The sequence below is a fragment of the Alexandromys fortis genome, unplaced genomic scaffold, assembly GCF_014885135.2.
Source record: "Alexandromys fortis isolate MF-2015 unplaced genomic scaffold, M_Fortis_MF-2015_v1.1 scaffold_6, whole genome shotgun sequence".
Taxonomy (NCBI): Eukaryota; Metazoa; Chordata; class Mammalia; order Rodentia; family Cricetidae; genus Alexandromys; species Alexandromys fortis.
In genome coordinates, this window is record NW_026067902.1 from 6707986 (window position 1) to 6729334 (window position 21349).

General features: G+C 41.4%; 1 protein-coding gene across 1 annotated transcript in view; it reads right to left on the reverse strand.

The window, feature by feature from the left end:
* The window catches only part of Crls1 (cardiolipin synthase 1), a 24374-nt gene extending 4434 nt beyond the window's left edge, over positions 1 to 19940 (reverse strand). Inside the window, exons 1-5 of the mRNA XM_050132980.1 lie at positions 19430 to 19940; positions 16396 to 16533; positions 11026 to 11155; positions 5117 to 5202; positions 4219 to 4287 (exon numbers count right to left, since the gene is read on the reverse strand). Coding sequence (XP_049988937.1) covers positions 4219 to 4287; positions 5117 to 5202; positions 11026 to 11155; positions 16396 to 16533; positions 19430 to 19738 — 732 coding nt within the window. The 5' untranslated portion in view covers positions 19739 to 19940. The remainder of the gene's footprint in view (positions 1 to 4218; positions 4288 to 5116; positions 5203 to 11025; positions 11156 to 16395; positions 16534 to 19429) is intronic.
* Between the last annotated feature and the right edge of the window lie 1409 nt (positions 19941 to 21349).

The following is a 21349-nucleotide window of genomic DNA, read 5'->3' on the forward strand; positions in this document are numbered from 1 at the left end:
CCAAAAAAAAAAAAAAAGCCCAGGACCAGATGGTTTCAGCACAGAATTCTACAAGATTTTCAAAGAACTAATATCAACAGAAACAGAAGGAACATTTATGAGGCTGCAATTACCCTGATTCCCAAACCACACAAAGAAAGGGAATTACAAACCAATAGCACTCATGGACACTGATGCAAAACTGGTCAATAAAATACTGGCAAAATGAATCCAAAAATGCATCAGAAAAATCATCCACCATGATCAAGTTGGCTTCATCCCAGAGATTTAGGGATGGTTCTACAAATGAAAATCAGTCAATGTAATCAACCATATAAACAAACTGGAGGGAAAAGAAAAATAACCCACATGATCATCCTATTAGATGCTGAAAAAGCCATCGATAAAATACAATATCCCTTCATAATAAAGGTCTTAGAGAGAGCAGGAATATAAGGAACATACCTAAACATAATGAAGGCAATATACAGCAAGCCAACAACCAACAAACTAAATCGTGAGAAACTCAAAGCAATTCCACTAAAAGCAGGAATAAGACAAGGTTGTCCACTCTCTCAATACCTATTCAATAAAATACCCAAGGTTCTAGCTAGAGGAATAAGACAACAAAGTAAGAACAAGGGGACACAAATCAGAAAAGAAGTCAACTCTCACTATTATTTGATGGTATAATAGTTACATATGTGACCCCAAAAATTCTATCAAGGAACTTCTACAACTCATAAACACCTTCAGTAATGTAGCAGGATACAAGATTAACTCTAGCCCTCTTTTACACAGATGATAAATGGGCTGAGAAGGAAATCAGGAATGGGAGGAGGGGAAGGAGTGGGAACTTGGATTGGTATGTATAATGAAAAATGAGTTTGTTCTCTTTTAAAACAAAACAACAACAACAACAAAAAGAAATCAGAGAAACATCACCCTTCAGAATAGCCACACATAGCATAAAACATCTTGGAGTAACTTCAACCAAACAAGTGGAAGACTTGTATGACAAGAACTTTAAATCTTTGAAGAAAGAAATTGAAGAAGACACCAGAAAATGGAAAAATCTCCCATGTTCTTGGGTAGATAGAATTAACATAGTAAAAATGGTAATCTTACCAAAAGCAATCTACAGATTCAATGCAATGCCCAGCAAAATCCCAGAAAAATTCTTTACAGACCTCGAAAGAATAGTCACTGTATATGGAAAAGCAAAAAACCCAGGAGAGCCAAAACAATCCTGTACAATAAAAAAACTTCTGGAGAAATCACAATCCCTGACTTCAAACTCTACTACAGAGCTAGAATACTGAAAACAGCCTCATATTGGCATAAAAACAGACAGGAGGACCAATGGAACCGAAGACCTAGATATCAATCCACACACCTACAAACACCTGATATTCGACAAAAAAGCAAAAATATAAAACGGAAAAAAGAAAGCATATTCAGCAAATGATGTTGGCATAACTGGACATCAACATGCAGAAGAATGAAAATAGATCCATATCTATCACCATGCACAAAACTCAAGTTCAAATGGATCAAAGACCTCAACATAAAGCCAGCCACACTGAACCTTACTTACAGAAGAGAAAGTGGGAAGTACACTTGAACGCATTGGCACAGGAGATGACTTCCTAAATATAACCCCAGTAGCACAGACACTGAGAGAAACAATAAATGGGACCTCCTGAAACTGAGAGGCTTCTGTAAAGCAAAGGACACCGTCAGTAAGACAAAACGGCAGCCTACAGAATGGGAAAAGAGCTTCACCAACATCAGACAGAGGGCTGATCTCTAAAATAAACAAAGAACTCAAAAAATTGGTCATCAAAAGAACAAATAATCCAAAAAAAAACAAACAACAACAACAACAAAAAACACGGGGTACTACAGACCTAAACAGAGAACTTTCAACAGATGAAATCTAAAATGGCTGCAAGATGCCTAAGAAAATGCTCAACATCCTTATCCATCAGAGAAATGCAAATCAAAACAACTCTGAGATTCCATCTTACACCTGTAAGAACGGCCAAGATCAAAAACAATGATGACAACTTATACTGGAGAAGATGTGGGTTAAAGAGAACACTCCCCCATTGCTGGTGGGAGTACAAACTGGTACAGCCCCTTTGGGTATCAATATGGCGATTTCTCAGAAAATTAGGAAACAACCTTCCTCAAGACCCAACCATACCACTTTTGGGTATATATCCAAAGGATGCTCAAGTGTACCACAAGGACATATATGTGCTCAACTATGTTCATAGTAGCATTGTTTGTCATAGCCAGAACCTGGAAGCAACCTAAATGCTCCCCACTGAAGAATGGGTAAGGAAAAAAAAAAAAAAAAAAAAAGAATGGGTAAAAAAAAAAATGTGGTACATTTACACAATGGAGTACGACACAGCAGAAAAAATAATGGCATCTTGAAATTTGCGGGCAAATGGATGAATCTAGAAAACATCATATTGAGTGAGGTAACCCAGACCTAGAAAGACAAGTATCGTATGTACTGACTCATAGCTGACTTTTAGACATAAAGCAAAGAAAGACCAGCCTACATTCACAATCCCAGAGAACCTAGACAACAATGAGGACCCTAAGAAAGACATACATGGATCTAATCTACAGGGGAAGTAGAAAAAGACAAGATCTTCTGAGTAAATTGGGAGCATGGGGACCAAGGGAGAGATAAAAGGGGAGGGAAGTGGAAGGAAGAGGAGTCAAGAGAAACATATAGCTCAATAAAAATCAATAATAAAAAAAAAAAGAACAGGGTTTATTGGTGCATTTGTCCCAGCACTTCAAGTGATTTTCTATGGAGTGCTACATTCAAATTGTTGCATTTGACACAAATAAGAGTCACAAGAAGCTAAAAGCTCTCTCTAGCTGGTAATACTCTATACCTGTACAAGGACAACGGTCCTGTACAAACACAATGGTCCCTCTGTCCCAAGGATATCTAATCTATTATATCTGTCAGAAGAAACAGAAAGATGACTTATCTTTTTTTTCTATGCAAAAGTTGATGCACATTTATGATCCTGAAAAAACTTAACAAAACATATAGGCAACTAAAGAGTAATGTTTATTAGTGAGTAAAACTGTCTATTCCCTTCTCATCTAACACCTGAAAGGATTGGGTCTAGAGAAATAGTTCAGCAGGGTAAAGAGACAGGAGATCCCTAGAGCTAAGGCAAGCTCCAGGTTTAGCTGAGACTTTGCCTCAATCAATAACTGTGTAAAGTGAGAGGAAGACTACCAACAGCCTACACACACACACACACACACACACACACACTCACACACATACTACACACAGGCACCTGCAATTAAAATGAATGAATGAAAGGGTCTCAGATGTGGTGTTCTGATCATATGGAGCCAGGAAAAGCACAAAAGACTCTAATCTTGCATCTCAAGAAGCACTTAAATGTCACCTTTTATCTGACCTATGATCTCATCCAAGATATATTTCTTATCCCATCAACAAAGACAAACTGCATATACCAAAGATCTAAAAAAAATTTAGAAGACAGAAGAATTAACTTCAGACTGTCTGCCTGACCCTTCTTCTAGACATTCAATGCATTTAAATGTCTCATTCTCAAATTGATTAAGATGACCAGTCCTGTAGCCAAGACTGACAATCTGAGTTCATTTCCCAAGACCCACAGACAAAAAGAGAAAACTGACCTATAGTGATATTTCATTGTATTTTAATAAATAAAGCTTGCCTGAAGATCAGAGAGTAAAACAACCATCCTGGTCAGTCTTACAGACCAGGCAATGGTGACACACACCTTTAATCCCAGCAGCCACACTAGTTTGCCACAGAAACCAGGCAGTAGTGGTATACATCTTTAATCCCAGCCCTAAAGAATATAGAACGGGAGGAGACAGTTCTCAAACACAGTCCCATTCTGAGATTCCTGAAGGCAGGATCATCATTTCGGACTGAGATAGAGGTAAGAGCAAGTGGCTGGCTGCTTTGCTTTTCTGACCTTCAGGTTGAACCCCAATATCTGTCTCTGGGTTTTTACTAATCGTGTTACACTGACCCCCACAAGATGCCTCTGCCCTCTGGACATGAGCATGCACACACTTGCACACAAATGTTTAAGAATGCTTTCATTCTAAGCTGCTCCTGACTGAGACTTATATGCATTTTATAAAAGTTCATAAAGGACAGAGTTCTTTACAAGGCTGCTGTGAGTCTCTTACCTTGCTGATGAATGTGGGCTTCAACCTAGCAGTAGCATAGCAAGGATTGAAATACTTAGCTAGTGTTCGCTGCCAAAAGAAAAAAAAAAGTTTCAATTTACTGTTCAGGCTTCAAACAAAAGTTTTCAGTGCTTACCCTATGCCTAGCCCCAACGTACTGCACTATTTACATACCTTCCTAATCATTCTAGGCTATTGAAAATAAGATTCTTCAAACTGTACATTTGTCAAGTCCTACAAAATTACATACAATTGTTCTCACAAAGTTTGCTTCATCACATATGTTCCCCAAAAAAACTTATGTTATTCTCTTTTACAGGTTAAAAAACAAAATAAATAAACTATAGCTCTATCTTTCCTGGGAACCAAAGAAGATAATGCTATACTTATGCACTCAAATATTTATAGAACTAATAAACTAGGATGTAAGCAAACCATTCCATTCTTCTATGGCATATTAAAAAATAATGTCTGGACCATTCATGGTGAGGCTAAATGAAACAATATATAGCTTGGAGCTATGAAACACCTCTAAGAATGAGCTGTTTGGTGCCTGGCAAGCTGCCCTGGGTTTCATATATACCATCAACTAAAATTAGTTTTTGTTCTCTTTGAGATTAGGATCTCATTGTAGCTCCATAAACCCCAGACTAGCCTCAACCTCATAAAGATTCACCTACTTCTGCCTCTGGAATGCTGAGATAAAAAGCATGTGTCATCACGCCCAGAAAGAAATCCATCTTTCAAAACAGACTATGAGTGTGTTCAAATTGCAGGGTAATTTTTTTCAAGTTCCCATTAAAAAATAATTACTATAAATTATTCTCATAAAGCAAAATTACATTCAATAGAGTGAATATTTATAAGTAATGCTAAAGGAGTATTTTGTGAAACTTACCGGTGTTGGCAGAGTTCGGTATCTGACATAAAACACTGCAGCGATCAACATTACATCTCTTGAAATTATCATGTAAGTGAGTGGGACTGAAAATCAAATATAAAAACCAGAAATGAGGAGTCGGAAAATTACAAATAGATACTTTGACTGCAGAAAAGCCTCAATCAGCCTCATACTATTTGATGTTTTCCGTAAGTAAAATCTTTGTAATAAGTACTTATTAATGATTCAGGCCCCTACAGTGAAGCTCTGCTCTTTTTATTCCTTCTTGTGATCAGAATGAACTGCAGACTCTGGCTCTGTGACTTCTCTGCTCCAGAATTCCAACCCGCTCACCACTTCCGTTCTCTCCTGTGTCTGTCTATAAACTGCAAGCCTGCACATAGGCGAGCCACACTCAGCCTCCCCGTCCCCACTCTCCTCAGCTTTGTGATTCTGGGAAAAAGATGTCCTGGTCACTGGAAATGAATGTAAAGTAACGATAGGGAGCTGAATGGAGATGTAAGGGAAGTTAAAATATCCTGAGGTCCTTGTATCTGAATTGTAGTCTACTCTCTAGAGAGCGTTTACATATATATAGCTTACAGAAATACAAAATGTATTCACTCTTGTTGGGCTAGTTCCTCCCCACACAACTATTATTCTTCTCCCTACCTCGCCTGTCAATCAATTCTTATCACAGGCTGAGTCTCCCTTATCCAATGTGCTTGGACAAGAGATGTTTCAGATTTCAGTTTCTTGGATTTTGGAATATTTGCACATTGCCAGCTGAACATTACTAACCCCCAAACAATCCAAAACCCCAAGTTGCTTGCCACTGGGGATACTCAACTCATATTCCTCAGATTATCCAGCATGGTCCCAGGACCACAGTCAACAGGAGGTTGTGTTAGATGGGAAGACAGAGAACTTACTTCTGTACCATACAAAGTTTAACATACAATTCTATATCTTTCACAAGATAAATATGATGGGAAAAACCCTAAATTCAAATCATAGTTTACCGAAATCTTTCCTGTGGTACTTTCAAACAGCTCAGAGGTAATCTGAAGCAGTGTTTGCGGCCCTCTCCAGTCCTGACTACTACTGACTCTGCACCTGCAATTGCAGAGCAAACTGGATTTGCCTTGTCTCACCCTCCACAACAGTGTTGTTTCAAAGAGAAAAGGTGTCTAGCAGAGCATGTGACTCTAGTAGCCAGGCTACAATGAACCATGTGGACCATGATTTTTAGATGCACTTCCTTAATCATTAAGCAAGCATTTCCACAGTAAGCATTAGCAGATAAATTAAACAATAACCATAGTCTAAAAGCAGCAAACCTCTGCAAGTCAAACCATTAGCTGTGAGGAATCTGCTGGGATGGAGGTCTAGGGAATGCAGACTTGGGCAGTATACTCTTGGAGTCAATACGGCACGGGACCTGGCAGTGTCTCGGCAGTCACTTTACTACCTGCAACCATCTGGTGGGCCACTTCCAAATAAAATACTCTATTTGTCATAAATATACAATTCCAACTTATGTGTTTTTAATATCATAATTTTAAAAAGAAATAACAAAGCAAAATTAGAATTGCAGGGGGTGGAAGGGAGAGGGGTAAAACAAGACACAAAGAAAAAACTGTAACATCATCTCTCACTAACTTTCAGACAAACCAAAAAGGGGGGAAGGAATGGGGAGTCCAGATGTGAAAGATTACAACAAGACTGAAAATTACACTTATTGAGTTTATACAGAGAACATCACAGCATAGTACTACAGAGTATCCATTCACTGAAGCACACATTTGTAAAATCTGTTTGTATACAAGCTGCGAGATTAAAGCAATGGAGCATAGTCTCTGAACATGCAGTTAAGCTTGAAATCATTAAAAAGACACCTACAACATCCCTACAAATTGACAACTAAAAAATATTGTTATTTTAGTTGTACCGGGGATTGAACATAGGGCCTTATGTATATTAGGGAAATGTTCTGACCCTGAGCCACACTCACCCTAATAAATAATTATTAGCCAGACAGACAGAAGATTATGAGGAAAATATTCTGTGCTGGACAATGACATAAAACACACACAATGCAGTGGAATGGTACACAAGCAGAAAATGCAGCCTCAGGGAAATGTGCTCATCGATAGACGGCGCTGTCAATACCACAGCCACAAGCTCACCAAAATAGGAAGGGGCAGGAAATGGAGATAAACACTTGATTTGGAAGTTTTATACTTCAATTTGGTAATTTCTCATTGAGTATATGCTAGAATCACTTCTGAATTCCACCTAAAGACGTATTGTGTGTGAGCGTGTGGGTGGGGTACACGTGTGCTGGCACAGGAGTCAGAAGTGATTTTCACAATCAGTTCTCTCTCTTCTATGTGGGTCCAGAGGATCAAGCAGATCCTCAGGTTTGGGGACACCTTACTAGCTTGTCAATGGCCCAGAAGAATGTCATTAATCCAGTGCATTAAATAAAATGCCTCATCAAAATTTTAATTGGTTTCTTATTTTTAATATAGTTATTAAAAATGTTTCATTATATGCAGTGTCTTTTTTATTTCTACTAAAAGAACTGATATACAAAAAAGGATCAAGGAAAACCAAGATAAGGAGAAAGACAGAAGGGGAGGAGAGCGATATTTAATAACGTAAATAATCTGAGTCTTTGCAAAGCCTTATTTGGTTCATTAGGACTCACAGGACTGGCAAGCTAATTAGTGACAGAACTAATCAAGAGAAAAGCAAAGGGAGTAAGACTCAAGACAAAAATGCAGACATTGTTATATACCATAAATCTTAAGGTACCAACAAAGAGTGCTAAAATAATAATTTAATATAAATAAAATAGATAAGTTCTTAGGGAAAAAAATCACCCCTTGCAAAGGTACAAAGGATGAATTATTAAACTGAATTACCCTGGAACAATTAAACAATTTTAAAAATTAATCACCTTTCAAAATTCTTCTCAATGGTTTCAATAAATTCTATCAAACATTCAAGATGAAAAACTGTAATGTCACATAACTACTACTCAAGAACTTAAGAAAAAAGTCACTAACCTGTTTGATAAGTAACAACACTGGCATTAAAAACAGGGACCAACAACAAATGCTGAGGAGACTGTGGGGAAGAGGAGCCTTGTTCACTGATGATGAGAATGCAATTATTAGAGGGAGCTATACGGAGCTTCCTCAAGAGACAGAACAGAGCCACCATATAACCCGGCTATGCCACTCAAGTACACAGCAGAAGGACTCCGAGACCTGCATGTTTATTGCTGCACTATTCAAAAAGGTCAGGAAACTCAAACAGTTTAGATGCTCATAAATGATTGGATGAACAAAAATTTTACACCTTTAAAAGAAAACGGAAGTCAGGACGTTTACAGCAAATAGGCTGGAAATCATTATTGGGCTCAAATAATAATTTTGAGTCAGACTCAAAATCACATTTTCTCTCATGTAGAACTTAAATTTAAAATGTATAAATGTACACATGTATGTGTGCGTGTATGTGCATATTTACACGTTTGTAGGTCATAAAGCCATAAAGGGGATCCTTCAAAGAACAAGATCTGCAAGGTGGTTGCAGAGCAGGTAATCATCATGTGGAACAGGAAGCAGAAGGGATCTACTAGAGAATGAAAAGGGTCCACTAGAGACAAAGGGGAATGACTGGGAACAATGTGTAATGACACCTATTGATGAAGATGCCATGATGAAACCCATTTCTTTGTAACTTAAAAAGCTAATTTAAAAAACCAACAAAGACTTTTCAAGAAACAAATTCCAGGCTACAGCTTGGGAATTTAGCTCAGTGGTAGAACAATGCCTAGCAAGTAAAAGGTAGGGACAAAAATCACAAAGAATGCCTCCCACAAGGAATTATGACAGGCTAATCTCATAATCTGAATGCAAAATCTTCAACAAAATATGATCAAACCACATCCAACAATATCTCTATTTATCATGGCCAAGCTTGATTTTCACCAGGACTACAGGTTGTTTTAACACTAGAAAAACAGTACTACAACTCACCTCAATAGCAGCTTAAAGGGAAAACATGCTAGACCATAAAATGCCAAGAAGGAGTTCTCAGTGTTCTGACATGATGAACACTTGGAAAAAATTTCCAAGAAAAACTACTACTTAATTTGCAAAGAGGACCTATGAATCCCTAGAGGAATCACCCCACAAAATGGTTGTAAAAGCTGCGTCTGAGCTGAGGTAAGGCAGGCTTGCTCCCACTCAGCATGAGACACACAGTGAGGAAATGAGAGATAAAACAGTCACAACCACAGACAGTGCATACTGGGCCTGGAGACAAGCCAGCAGACTAACAACATCAGAGGGAGTAAGCCTTACTAGACACAGGCTAACATAGGAAAAGACCTGACTGCTGTCACATCAGTAACAATGATCATCACACAACAATGCTTAAATGATTCCAATGGCAAGAACATTACAAACTATCAGATACCTGAGAATAAATCTGTCAAAGATACCTATAAATTCCGTGTAACCAAATCAATCAAATCAAACAGATTTTTATTTTCCCTTTGGAAAAAAAGCTGATTCTAAGATCAGACACACTGGAAACAGCTAAGAATATCTAATAACTAATAATGTTAGTTATTAATAATTAATGCTATTAGTTATAACTAATGTGTCTTGAACACTTAAAAACCTGCATCAAACTGGACGAGCACCACTACACATGTCTACCAGATACCAACAATGGACACTCAAGGACCCTACGTAGAGACCAGAATGAGGCATCACTACACTTCACCTACCAAATGCCAACAATGGACACTAACAGACAATACAATAAAACACCACTACACCTCTTTTACCAGACACAAACAATGAACCAGCTTCCGTTCTCAAACCTCACTTCTAACTCTTGGGGGGATGAGGAAGAAAACCTGCTTGACAAATATAGCCAAAGCACAAAATGAAGAACCATAGAGGCACAATAACACATAAAGCAAGAGACCATAAAGATTCACAATATTCAGACAATGCATTATGTATGTATATAATTTGAAAGTGAATAATAATAAATAATGTTAGGGCTGGAGAGATGGCTCAGTGGTTAAGAGCACTGGTTGTTCTTCCAGAGGTTTTGAGTTCATTTCCCAGCAACCACATGGCGGCTCACAACCATCTGTAATGAGATCTGATGCCCTCTTCTGCCATGCAAGCACACATGTAAATCCAACAATCATACGAATAAATAAATAAATAAATCTTTTTTTTTAAAAAAAAAAAAGGTAAAAATTACAGATATCTTTAGAGTATCAGAGTTCCCATTATGAATAAACTGTACTTAACAAAAGTAACCCTGGGGGCTGGAGAGATAGCTCAGCAGTTAAGAGCACCAGCTGCTCTTCTAGGAGACCTGAGTTAGATTCCAGGACCCACATGGTAGCTTACAACTGTCTCTATCTTCAGTCCCAGTGGATATGATACCCTCTTCTGCCTTCCATGGGCACAGACACACATGGAGGCAAAATACACACACACACACACAATATATATATACATATATAAATAATTTTAATAAAAATTAAAAAAACAAATCAGCGACTTATGCGGATTTTAAGTTATTTCCAAATAGCTGTGTGCTAGAAACACATAAAGTATCACCAAAAAATTCCAGAGTATTAAGAATCTGCACTGTGGACTATTATCTCAATTAATTTTAAATAAAGTTATAAAGAAACTGTTTCTTCTAGTGTAACAAGAATACAATTCTACAATAAACAGTGTGGCAAGCAAAACAGCTTAAATTGAGGAAACAGTTTAAAGCTGAAAACATTTTTGAAGAAAAACTATTTCTCAAGAGAAGGCCTAAGCTCACTACCATTGTTCTTCCCTGTTATTTAAAGTACACACAAGTGTTCTTACCTGGAATAAGATCTGCATAGGTCAAGCTAACATATAAGATGCTGATAAGAACTTTATCAGCAAGTGGATCAAGAGCACTTCCCAAAGCTGATTTTTGATTGGCCCAGTTTCGAGCAATAAATCCATCCAACTGAAAATAAAAGTGTTTTTTAAATAAATATCATCATAGGAACAGAGTAGGTAATTTGTAGCTTAAGAGATACCAGAGACAACTATGCTTTCAGAAAATGCCAACAAAATCTTGTTTCTTATCCCCAAACATTCTTAGTCTTTTAGCTTTTAAAACAGCAATTATCTAAACAAATTTCACGTTTATAGTACTGTTTTTTCTTCTCCAAGGGGTCCTACTGACTTCTAATTCTACAACATGCCCACGTGAAATGAGCGCAAACACAGATGCAGAGATAAAGCCCACACAACTCACAGAAAGCGTGACTGACAGAGCTGGGACTAAGAGCCAAACGGCTGCTGTTGCCTGTAAGGACTACTTTTAAACTGAGAGACACGCAGCTTTCCCATCTTTCCCATCTCTATCTGTTTTCCTGTACTGGCTGACTCTTGTGGGTCCTGTTTTAAAACTTACGTATATGTGTGACTGTTAGTTTTGTGTTTGTGTGTGTACATGTGTGTTCACAGAGGCCAGAGGAAACTGTTAAATCTTCCAGAACTGAGCAACTGGGAGCTGTCTGTGTGGGTACCGAGATTCAAACTCGGGACCTTTGGAAGAGCAGGAAGCACTCTACAGTTATGCCATCTCTCTGCCTCTTATCTTATAAATACAATATTAAAATGTATTTCATTAGAGAGCTGGGGTGTATTTCAGTGAGCGCTTGCCTAGCTTCTATGAGGCCCTGGGTTGATGACCTGTCTCCCTCCCTTCCTTCTTCCCTCCCTCCCTCCCTTCCTTCTTCCCTCCCTCCCTCCCTCCCTCCCTCCCTCCCTCCCTCTCTCTTTCTCTCTGTCTCTCACACACACACACGCAAAGAAATAAATGTGCCACACACATACATACATTGTTTAGTACCACTATTAATTCAATAACTCAATATTCTATGAAAGAAAACCGTAATCCTCTGTACCTATTAGTTAAAATGGTAATACTTAAATTATAGGGTTTTATTATGTAGCCCTGGCTGCCCTGGAACTCAGAGGTCTGCCTGCTTCTGCCTCCTGAATGCTGGAATTAAAGAAATACATTGAAATACATCACCACACCTAGCAAATTACTTCTTTTATTACTTATTTTGATTAGAAACAATATTTTAACCTAGATCACATTAGGTTTCCAAGCTTTCTTTTACCATAAAAACTGAATCTCTAGCCTAATTCGAGAGGGGCCAGACTTGGTCACGAGGGCCAAAAAAAGGATCAAAACCAGGTGCTGCCTAGTCGCATGACACAAGGCAGACAAGCTCCAATGTATAGTACTCGTTTTATTTAACTTTATACTTCAACAAATGTTTGAAATCTATTCTTATTTCTAAGAAAACGATATAAAACTAACTTATGTAAAATTAAGCATGTATTGCCAAATATTCCAATAAGTTAAGGAGAAAGTCCCAGGAGTGGTTAAGTCACTGGTTTAAGGATGCGGCTCAGGGCACAGCTCTCACCTGACACACACAGAAGGCCAGATGATCCCTAGCACAACAAAACAACACCCCCCCCCCCCCCCGCACCCACACAGACACAACCGCAGAACAGACTGCAGCAAGTCCTGCTCTGCACTCCCTTCTTGCGTGACCTTGAACAAGGCCTCTGACTTAGCTTTTCTTCCTGCTTAAAACAGGTAACACCCACTTATCTCAAAGCCTTGGCTGCCTTCAGCACATAATATGATTAAATTCATTCAGTCTCTTAATAAGACCTCAAAAGAGCAGTTACTAACGACTCTAATCACTATTAGAACAATCAGCTTTCTTCTTCTTCTTCCCTGTCCTTTGCCTCCCCTCACCCTGTAATATTCATTCACTCATTCACAGGCAGATTCTCTTGCTCTGCAGCCTGGAGCCTACTATTTAGACCTGGCTGTTCCAGAACTTGCAGTCATCAGCCTGCCTTTGGTGCTGCTATTTTAAGTGGACTGGAGGTAAGGTTTATTAACAAACTGCCAGTAATAGGGAATTAAGGCCTTGAAGACCCAGCTTTTGTTACAGTTTCTGTTCTTCACTTCCCACTTTTTGGCATTACTCCCGTCTGCACTATTGCTCTAACTCACATCACTCCTGTGCAAACAAGCATACTTCTCTCACAGCACTTCATTCCTCCTACAACACCAGCACCATGCACGTCAGGCCAGCATGCAAGTGGTTAAATAGTGCTCCAAAAAATACATAAGTGGGCTGACTGATGTCACAAACTCATGACCATAGCCTTCTGTGTGCACTCAATGCCTAGCTGTTATCTACTAACAGTATTATATTATGCTTTTACCCCAACCTACTTCATGCCTATTAAACACTCTCATTCTAGCCCACGGCCATGTCTCTACTTTCCTAGAAGAAAACAGTAAAAAGACAACCAGCAGTATTCCCTGCATTGCACCTAATACACAGCCAGCTGCACTCATCTTCTGTCTTCCCTAATGGAATTCCATTCCTCATTTTATTACTCAGCTAATCCAAAATCTTCCTCAGCACACCCGTCTTTAAAACAACCTTCCTTTGGCCCTCCTTCCCCTACAAAACAAAACTACCCTAAAAGCAGTGCCAGCCACCACCATCCCTCATTTGCTTACCAACTTGAGCCAATCATCCTCACACCTCTAGAAAGTTCTCATGCAGATGACCAATGTGCTCTGCATTTTCAGACCATGTGACCTCACACTAGCAGCACTTTTGTGGCTTACTCTCTGGGACATTCTGGCACTGTCTCATCTTCCTTTCTCAGCATCCCTAACGTCCCTGCCGGGCTTCTGTTCCTGTACTTATGGTCACTTCTCCCTCTCACTGACTAATTTACCACACTTAGATATTTCCTCTGATCAGGCAGCTCCCAGTCTGCCATCTTCTGGTCTACACTCCCACATTCAACTTAAAGCAATAGCTATCAGGAGCTTGGTGGTTTCCCCAAAACTGTGTCCTGTCTCAAGGGTTCCCCATCCCCCAGTGTTACCACCAAGAACCTGATTTTGAAGATGGGTGTGGATGTGGGTGGGATGCTTGGTGATCCTGTTTTATTTCCAGTCAATCTGCCCAGTATATCAACATATCAATACTTTATTCAGAACATTATCCAAACCCATCCACTTCTAACTCCAAACTCCAACTCAGTCTAAGCTACTTCCTCACCAGTTCTTTGGCTCCCAACTCTTGCTGGCCGAGAGCCTACTTCCCACACAATCAGATCCTGCCATTCCCCTGCTTAAAACCAGCAGTTGAGGAGGCATCCAAATCTCCATGGGAAAGTGCACAATATGGTACCAGTTAATTCCGGTTTCTATACACATCATGCCATGCTTGTTAATGGGGTGCCTCTCTCATTTAATAAGCCCATTTCATGTGGCAGCTGAACCCCTACCCCACAAAGCCCTCACAAATTAATAAATATAAAAGGTAAATTTAATATCTGGGGAAAAAAAACAACTTTACTATCTAAAATATTTTATTATCAGTCTAATGTTCTAGGACAGATTTTCAGACCACACCAATAATGTGAGTGGAGAGAGCTTCAGGAGAGGGACAAACAGGCCCAAGGAAGGAGGAGAAATGAGAATGCGAACAGATGCTGACAAAGGAAAAGGCAAGACTCGTGTAAGGCTGTACCTGCTGCATATTCAGAAACACTTAAGACAACACAAATGCTCACATCTGTCCATCTTCTTCAAAGCCTTCTGTTAACTTCATTCATTATTAACACTACTGTTAATAGGTGTCTCTATGAACCACAGACAGAAAAGCAAACTGTTTGTTTGTTTGTTTGTTTGTTTGTTTATTTATGTATACAATATTCTGTCTGCATGTATGTCTGCAGGCCAGAAGAAGGCACCAGACTCATTACAGATGGTTGTGAGCCACCATGTGGTTGCTGGGAATTGAACTCAGGAACTTTGGAAGAACAGGCAATGCTCTTAACCACTGAGCCATCTCTCCAGCCCCAGTAAACTTTTTTTTTTATTTTACTTTTTGGTCTTATGTGACAGAGTTTCTCAGTAGCTTTGGAGCCTGTCCTGGAACTCATTCTGTTCCAGGCTGGCCTCAAACTCAGAGATCTGCCTGTTTCTGCCTCCTAAGTGTTATGATGAAAGGAATGCGCCACCACCGCCCAGAACAAACTTTTTTTTTTTTTGATTTTCAAGACAGGGTTTCTCTGTAGCTTTTTGGTTCCTGTCCTGGAACTAGCTCTTGTAGACCAGGCTGGCCTTGAACTCACAGAGATCCGCCTGCCTCAGCCTCCTGAGTGCTGGGATTAAAGGCGTGCACCACCACCGCCCGGCCAGAACAAACATTTTTAAACTTCCATACAACCTTTACTTTTGGGAAATCAGTTTTCTACTTTCATTAAATAAATGTTGAACAAAACTGTTCAAAAACAAATAGATTTGAAAACATAATTTATCTCCTATCCAGGTACAAACAGATCTCCCAGTTTTCCTGTCTGAGAAAATATTGGTTCTATTTCCACATGCTGACCTCAAGTTTTTCCTCTATCCTGCACTTCTCTCAACTGTGTTTGTGGGCATAAAATTTTGTAAGCCATTTTAAACCCTCTGTAAAAAGGTAGGTAATAAATACAGGCATCTACGATAGCAGTGCTGGTCAGCAAAAGCAACAGAGCCTTCTATCATGGCATTATATTCCCAATTCTAATCTGATATCACACTCCCCAAACCGACAGAACCAAAGAACGCCTCTCCTTGTCCAGGTGCTAAGGAAGCAGGAAAAAGGATGCCCAAGGCCTTCACTGCACAGCAGCCGGAGGTGTGTTGATGAATGACAGTTCCAAGCAGAACAGGACCTGCACCAGCTCCCAGGCCACATCCTCCTCCACTTTCCCTGCAGATCAGACTACTTCCTTCACAGTAGACACAGAGTGCCAGAACTTCTCTTTATTCTACCGCTGCAGTAAGTACTTGGATCTTGAACATTTCTACATGTGTTTTTTTTTTTAAAGAAGTTAAAAACCAAGGGTAGAGATATCCTCTCCTACAGCACTCCACGACCTTTACACTTGTAGATCTCTTAGATCTTTATCATCTTTTCTAGATCCTCTAGATCTCAGAAAAGCAGTTCCACATGGACGCTGAAGATAAGTCCTTACACAAAGTGCTAGATCACATTCATGCTGAGGTTGTCCATCCAGCACTCCAGGGGAATTATGGATAGTGTGGGATTTGGAAGGGAGCAAAAAGCAAATATATTCATAACTTACCAAATCCGTTAGCCCAGCTACAGCAAAAACACCTAGTGCAATGTTAAAATCTTCTTCAAGAATTAGATAGCCCAACACTGGGGCCAAGCCGATTCTCGTCATTGACAACATATTTGGGATTGTCCATGGATTTTCATACTGAAAGACAAAGACAGCACAGTTTTTATAAAATACAAATTCATACTTTAAAACACATGGAAATGAGGCTGGGCGGTGGTGGTGCACGCCTTTAATCCCAACACTCTGGAGGCAGAGGCAGGTGGATCTCTGTGAGTTTGAGGCCAGCCTGGTCTACAAAAGCTAGTTCCAGGACAGGAACCAAAAGCTACGGAGAAACCCTGTCTCGGGAAAAAAAAAAAAAAAAAAAAAAAAAAAAAGACTGTACCCAAATTGTTTTAAAGATCATTAAATGAAACTGACAACGGGGAAATTGCACTTGATAAAATCTGTCAGACTGAAAATTAACTGAAGAATAATTTTGCATCACCAAATACAGACAATCTCATTAGAAACAATGGTAACAAAAGGAAACTCCCAGCTGCAGATCTGTAGTTGCTAGAATAGAAGGACCTGGCTCATGGTCAATATTTTCTGATGAAGTATTTAACTAGAAAGGATAATTGCTAATGAAAAGAGTTTCAAGACTATGATGGATAATGGGAAAAACTGGAAGATTTCAGTTGCACAGTAAACAGATCAAGAAATAAAGTTGAAGCCAGGCAGTGGTGGTGCACACATTTAATCCCAGCACTCGGGAGGCAGAGGCAGGCGGATCTCTGTGAGTTCGAGACCAGCCTGGTCTACAAGAGCTAGTTCCAGGACAGGCTCCAAAACCACAGAGAAACCCTGTCTCGAAAAACAAAAACAAAAAGGGCCCCTTGGCAGCTGCACTGAAGAACAGCCCTCCTGTGCCAAACAGGAGATTCACGAGAGCACTGCAACTTTACAACTCCAGCCCAGCAGAGCTGACCTGCCCTGCGCCACATGGGACAGAGACAGCAAGAAAATGTCTGTCCCTGAAGCCTGAAAGCTGATTCGCCCGCTGAACTTTGTCTTCAAAGAACCATTCTAACATCTTTTTAAATCGACAAATTAGTAACCAATTTACCTGAACCTTAACCTTCTTAGAGAAAAGGGGGGGGGCAGGCTAGTGAGCTCAACAGATGTGGGTACCTGCTGCCAACTCTGACAACCTGAGTTCCCAGGGCACACGGCAGAAAGAGAGCAGACACACCAGGAAAATTGTCCTCATCTTTGCATGTGTTCATAGTGAGTATGTGTGCACACACCAAAGGGGAAAAGTGTCAATGTTCATTTCTCAAGTTATCTTAAAATCTCATGAGCCACCTACCTCCTAAGAAAAGGCATTTATTTTACAAAAAGAATCCAACAGAACGCATACTGGTATAGAGGGATAATGGGGCGGCTGTTGAAATCCGATGACAAAATACTGTCACTGAAAACTATAGAACTTCAGGGCTGGAGAAATGGGTCAGAGGTTAAGAGCACTGACTGCTCTTCCAGAGGACCTATATTCAATTCCCAGCACCCACATGACAGCTCACAACTGTCTCTAACTGCCAGATCTGACTGACACCCTTAGACCCTCACACATGCAAGTAAAATATCAATGCAAATGAAATAAAAGTAAATTTAAAAAAAGAGAAAATTGTAGAACTTCAAATCCTACTACAGCAAGTCAGAAGCAATACAGTCCTCTACTCTGGAATGTTCTATTCAAAGTCAGATCACATTATAAAGTTGTATGAAAACATGCTCATTCACACTCAGGTTCAAAATATTAGAACATTCCTGAAACTTAGGAAAAGTGTCAGGCTGGTGAGACGGATCAGGGTCGCTGTCCTGACCTTTGTACGGGTAAGAAGGACAAGCCTGCAGAGCACACTGTGGTATAAGGTCAGTCAAACACTGATCCGATATCACAGCAACTCACAAAGGCTGGGAAGAGGGGAAGATGGCCCGTGGTGGAGAAGATGTGATACAAAGCAAAAGCCAGGAATGAAGAGCTCCAAAGTTAGTCTGATGTGCCCACGGGGCAAGACTAAGTCAGAGCTGCGGCCAGCAGTCGTTATTACTTCACGCGGCAAACACACTACAACTGGATGGGTAGCTACCGGGCCAGTGAAGGGGCTCGAGCCCTACAAGAAACGCTCACCGAGAGCTAGTTATAACATACATCTGTACAGGTCAACACTGGGAAAGCTAAATCTCAGATTACCCAACCAGATAACCTGTGGCATACTCGGCCAACTGTGCTGGGTAGGGCTTCAGCCAGGTTGAGGGCCGCTTCAAGGCATCCAGCGTTCAAGCTCCAAGGGCTTTAAAGCTGTTCCTCAAGTTGAGCCCCCTGCCGGGGTGTGGCCACCTCAGCCCATGCTGTGTAACTGATGAAGGCGGAGCAGGACAGGGGCCTCTGAAGACCTAACAATTGAAGATGTAATAATTGCACGAGCTTTGCTAACATGACAACAAAAGGTGTCCCACACTCGTGCTCTGGGGTCTCCTGCCTAGGACGTGATGTTAGCAGGTAAGGTGGACAAATAGCTCCTTTTGTCACCGCAAAAACAGACTTAAGTTATAATACAAAGTTGAAGGATCTTTTCGTTACAACCCACGCTAAGTAATTATCCTCCGTGTTACTGTATATGATGACCAAAGGCCAAAGGTTGATGAACCAAACCTGCACAAGCTAACAGATGGGCCGTTCTTAGACGCTTCCGAATTTACCCTATACACTCAAGATTCGCTTCAAAAAGTTAAAAATAGATTTTTAACTACACGAGCAAGAGCTGTTTTACTAATGCAACGTGCAGACACACCTCCCAGCAACGGGTGTAGACAGACGGCGATTGAAGTGGGTTCTAATTTGGCCAGAGACTGTACCCGACTGCCGCCCCCCCCCCCCCGAAGCTCACGGCAACCGAACGCGCCGCCTGCCCATAACTTCCCAGAACACCGAGTGTCGCGACAGAGCGCCGAGCCCGTCACCTGTTCGGCCGACTCTCGTACGTACCGGGCTGGCGGCGCTCGCCGGGCCCCAAGGGGCGCCCGGGGCCTGCGCGGTGGCGCCTCCTCCGGCCGCCGGCCCCGGGGTCGCCGCCTTCCCAGCACCGGAGCAGTGGTTCCGCGGGCCGGCGCCGGGCAGCCTCAAGGCGAAGGCGGCCGGACGCAGGCGCCAGCGCTCGGCCAGGCAGCCCAGGCAGCAGGCCGCGGGCGGCAGCAGGGCCCTGCGGGAGCCGCCCCTGCCGAGCCGCGCCCCCGGCGGCCGAACGGCCACGCGAAGGGGCCCCCACGCGCCGCGCGCCACGCGCCAAGCCAGCATGGCCTTGCGGCCGCCGTGCAGTCCCGATAGAGAACTCAGCAGTCCCAGGCGCCGGCCGCCTGCTTCTCCGCGGGAACCCGGCAATGCCCAAGCCGCAAGGATGTCCCCATACTAATTTCCACACTCCAGCACGACCCGCTTATTACAGGTGGCCCGGAACCGTCAAGGAAGGCCGCTTTCACGACACTTTCACGACACCCAGCAGCTCGGCTCCCCAGCGCCTCCGGGCGGCAGCGGCAAGCAAGTGCAGCTAAGGTCGGCGAGCTCGTGCGCCGGTGCAGCTCATTCGCCTTTGGGCTAAGAAGAATGACAGGCAGGGAAAACCTGGAGCGAGTGCCACGTGGCCATGGGAAGCCAGTCATCTCAGGCCTCAGCCCGAAAGCCTCTGGTGCCAAGTGGCCCGCTGGTGTGCGTGGTACTCTATGACTACCGGAGGAGTTTTAAAATATTTGTGTTGGATTAAAAGTAATAACATTATGAATAGGTCCAAAGAATCAATGAAAAATGTCAATCACAGCAACCACTATTTACTTGGAAAAAGTGTCTAATGTATAAGCTATTGTGCATTTAACCCTATTAACAACTCTAACATAAGTTTTCTTATTTACTTTTATAGGTATGGAAATAGGTGTACAAAAGAAACTTGCTTATTCTTCTTTTATAAAGTATTTTTATTAAGCTTATTTTTATTTTATGTGCATTGATGTTTTGCCTGCATGTATGTCTGCGTGAAGGTGTCAGATCCCCTGGAACTGGAGTTACAGAAAGCTGTGTGGGTGCTGGAAATCGTACCTGGGTCCTTTGGGAAGAGCAGTCAGTGCTATTAACCACTGAGCCATCTCTCTAGCCCCAAAAGTTTATTCTTAACAAAATCCCAAATAGGACGGTGGTGACACATGCCTTTAATCACAGCACTCAGGAGGCAGAGGCAAGCAAATCTCTGAGTTCAAGATCTCTACAAGAGCTAGTTCCAGGACAGGCCTGGGGGGGGGGGGGAGAAACAGAGAGAGAGAAACAGAGACAGAGAGAGACAGAGAGAGTTAGTTAGTTAGTTAGTTAGTTAGTTAGTTCTAACAATGAACCTGTTGTTACAAGTTACACCTTACTGATACATTGGCTTCCTAACCTTACAAACATACTTCTACCTTTTGTTTCAGTGTTGGACTTGAACCCAAGGCCACCCAGGCAAGGGCAGTACCAGTGGAAGGGCACCGAGTTCCTGTCAAATGGCAATCAACAGTTTTGCACTCTTTCCGCTATCCTCCTTCAGTCCAGTCTGAAAGCATACAATCATCTTAAGGTTGTTCTTAAAGCTTGAATTAAATTTGACGATTATAGATTTAAGGAGCATTTTATCAAGATCATTTTTAACTTTCTTTTGTTTCTGGAGACCAGATCTCCTCGTGTGGCCCTGACTGTCCTGGACTTGCTTTGTAGACCAGGTTGGGCTTCCACTCAAAGATATGCCTGACTCTGTCTCCCAAGGGCCAGGATTAAAGGCATCTACTACCGTGCCCTGCTATCTTTAATTTCTTGTGCACCTATTGGGACACTGCTAGTAAGAGAAAAAGCTAGGGACTAGAGAAATGGCTCCATGGTCGAGAGCACTGG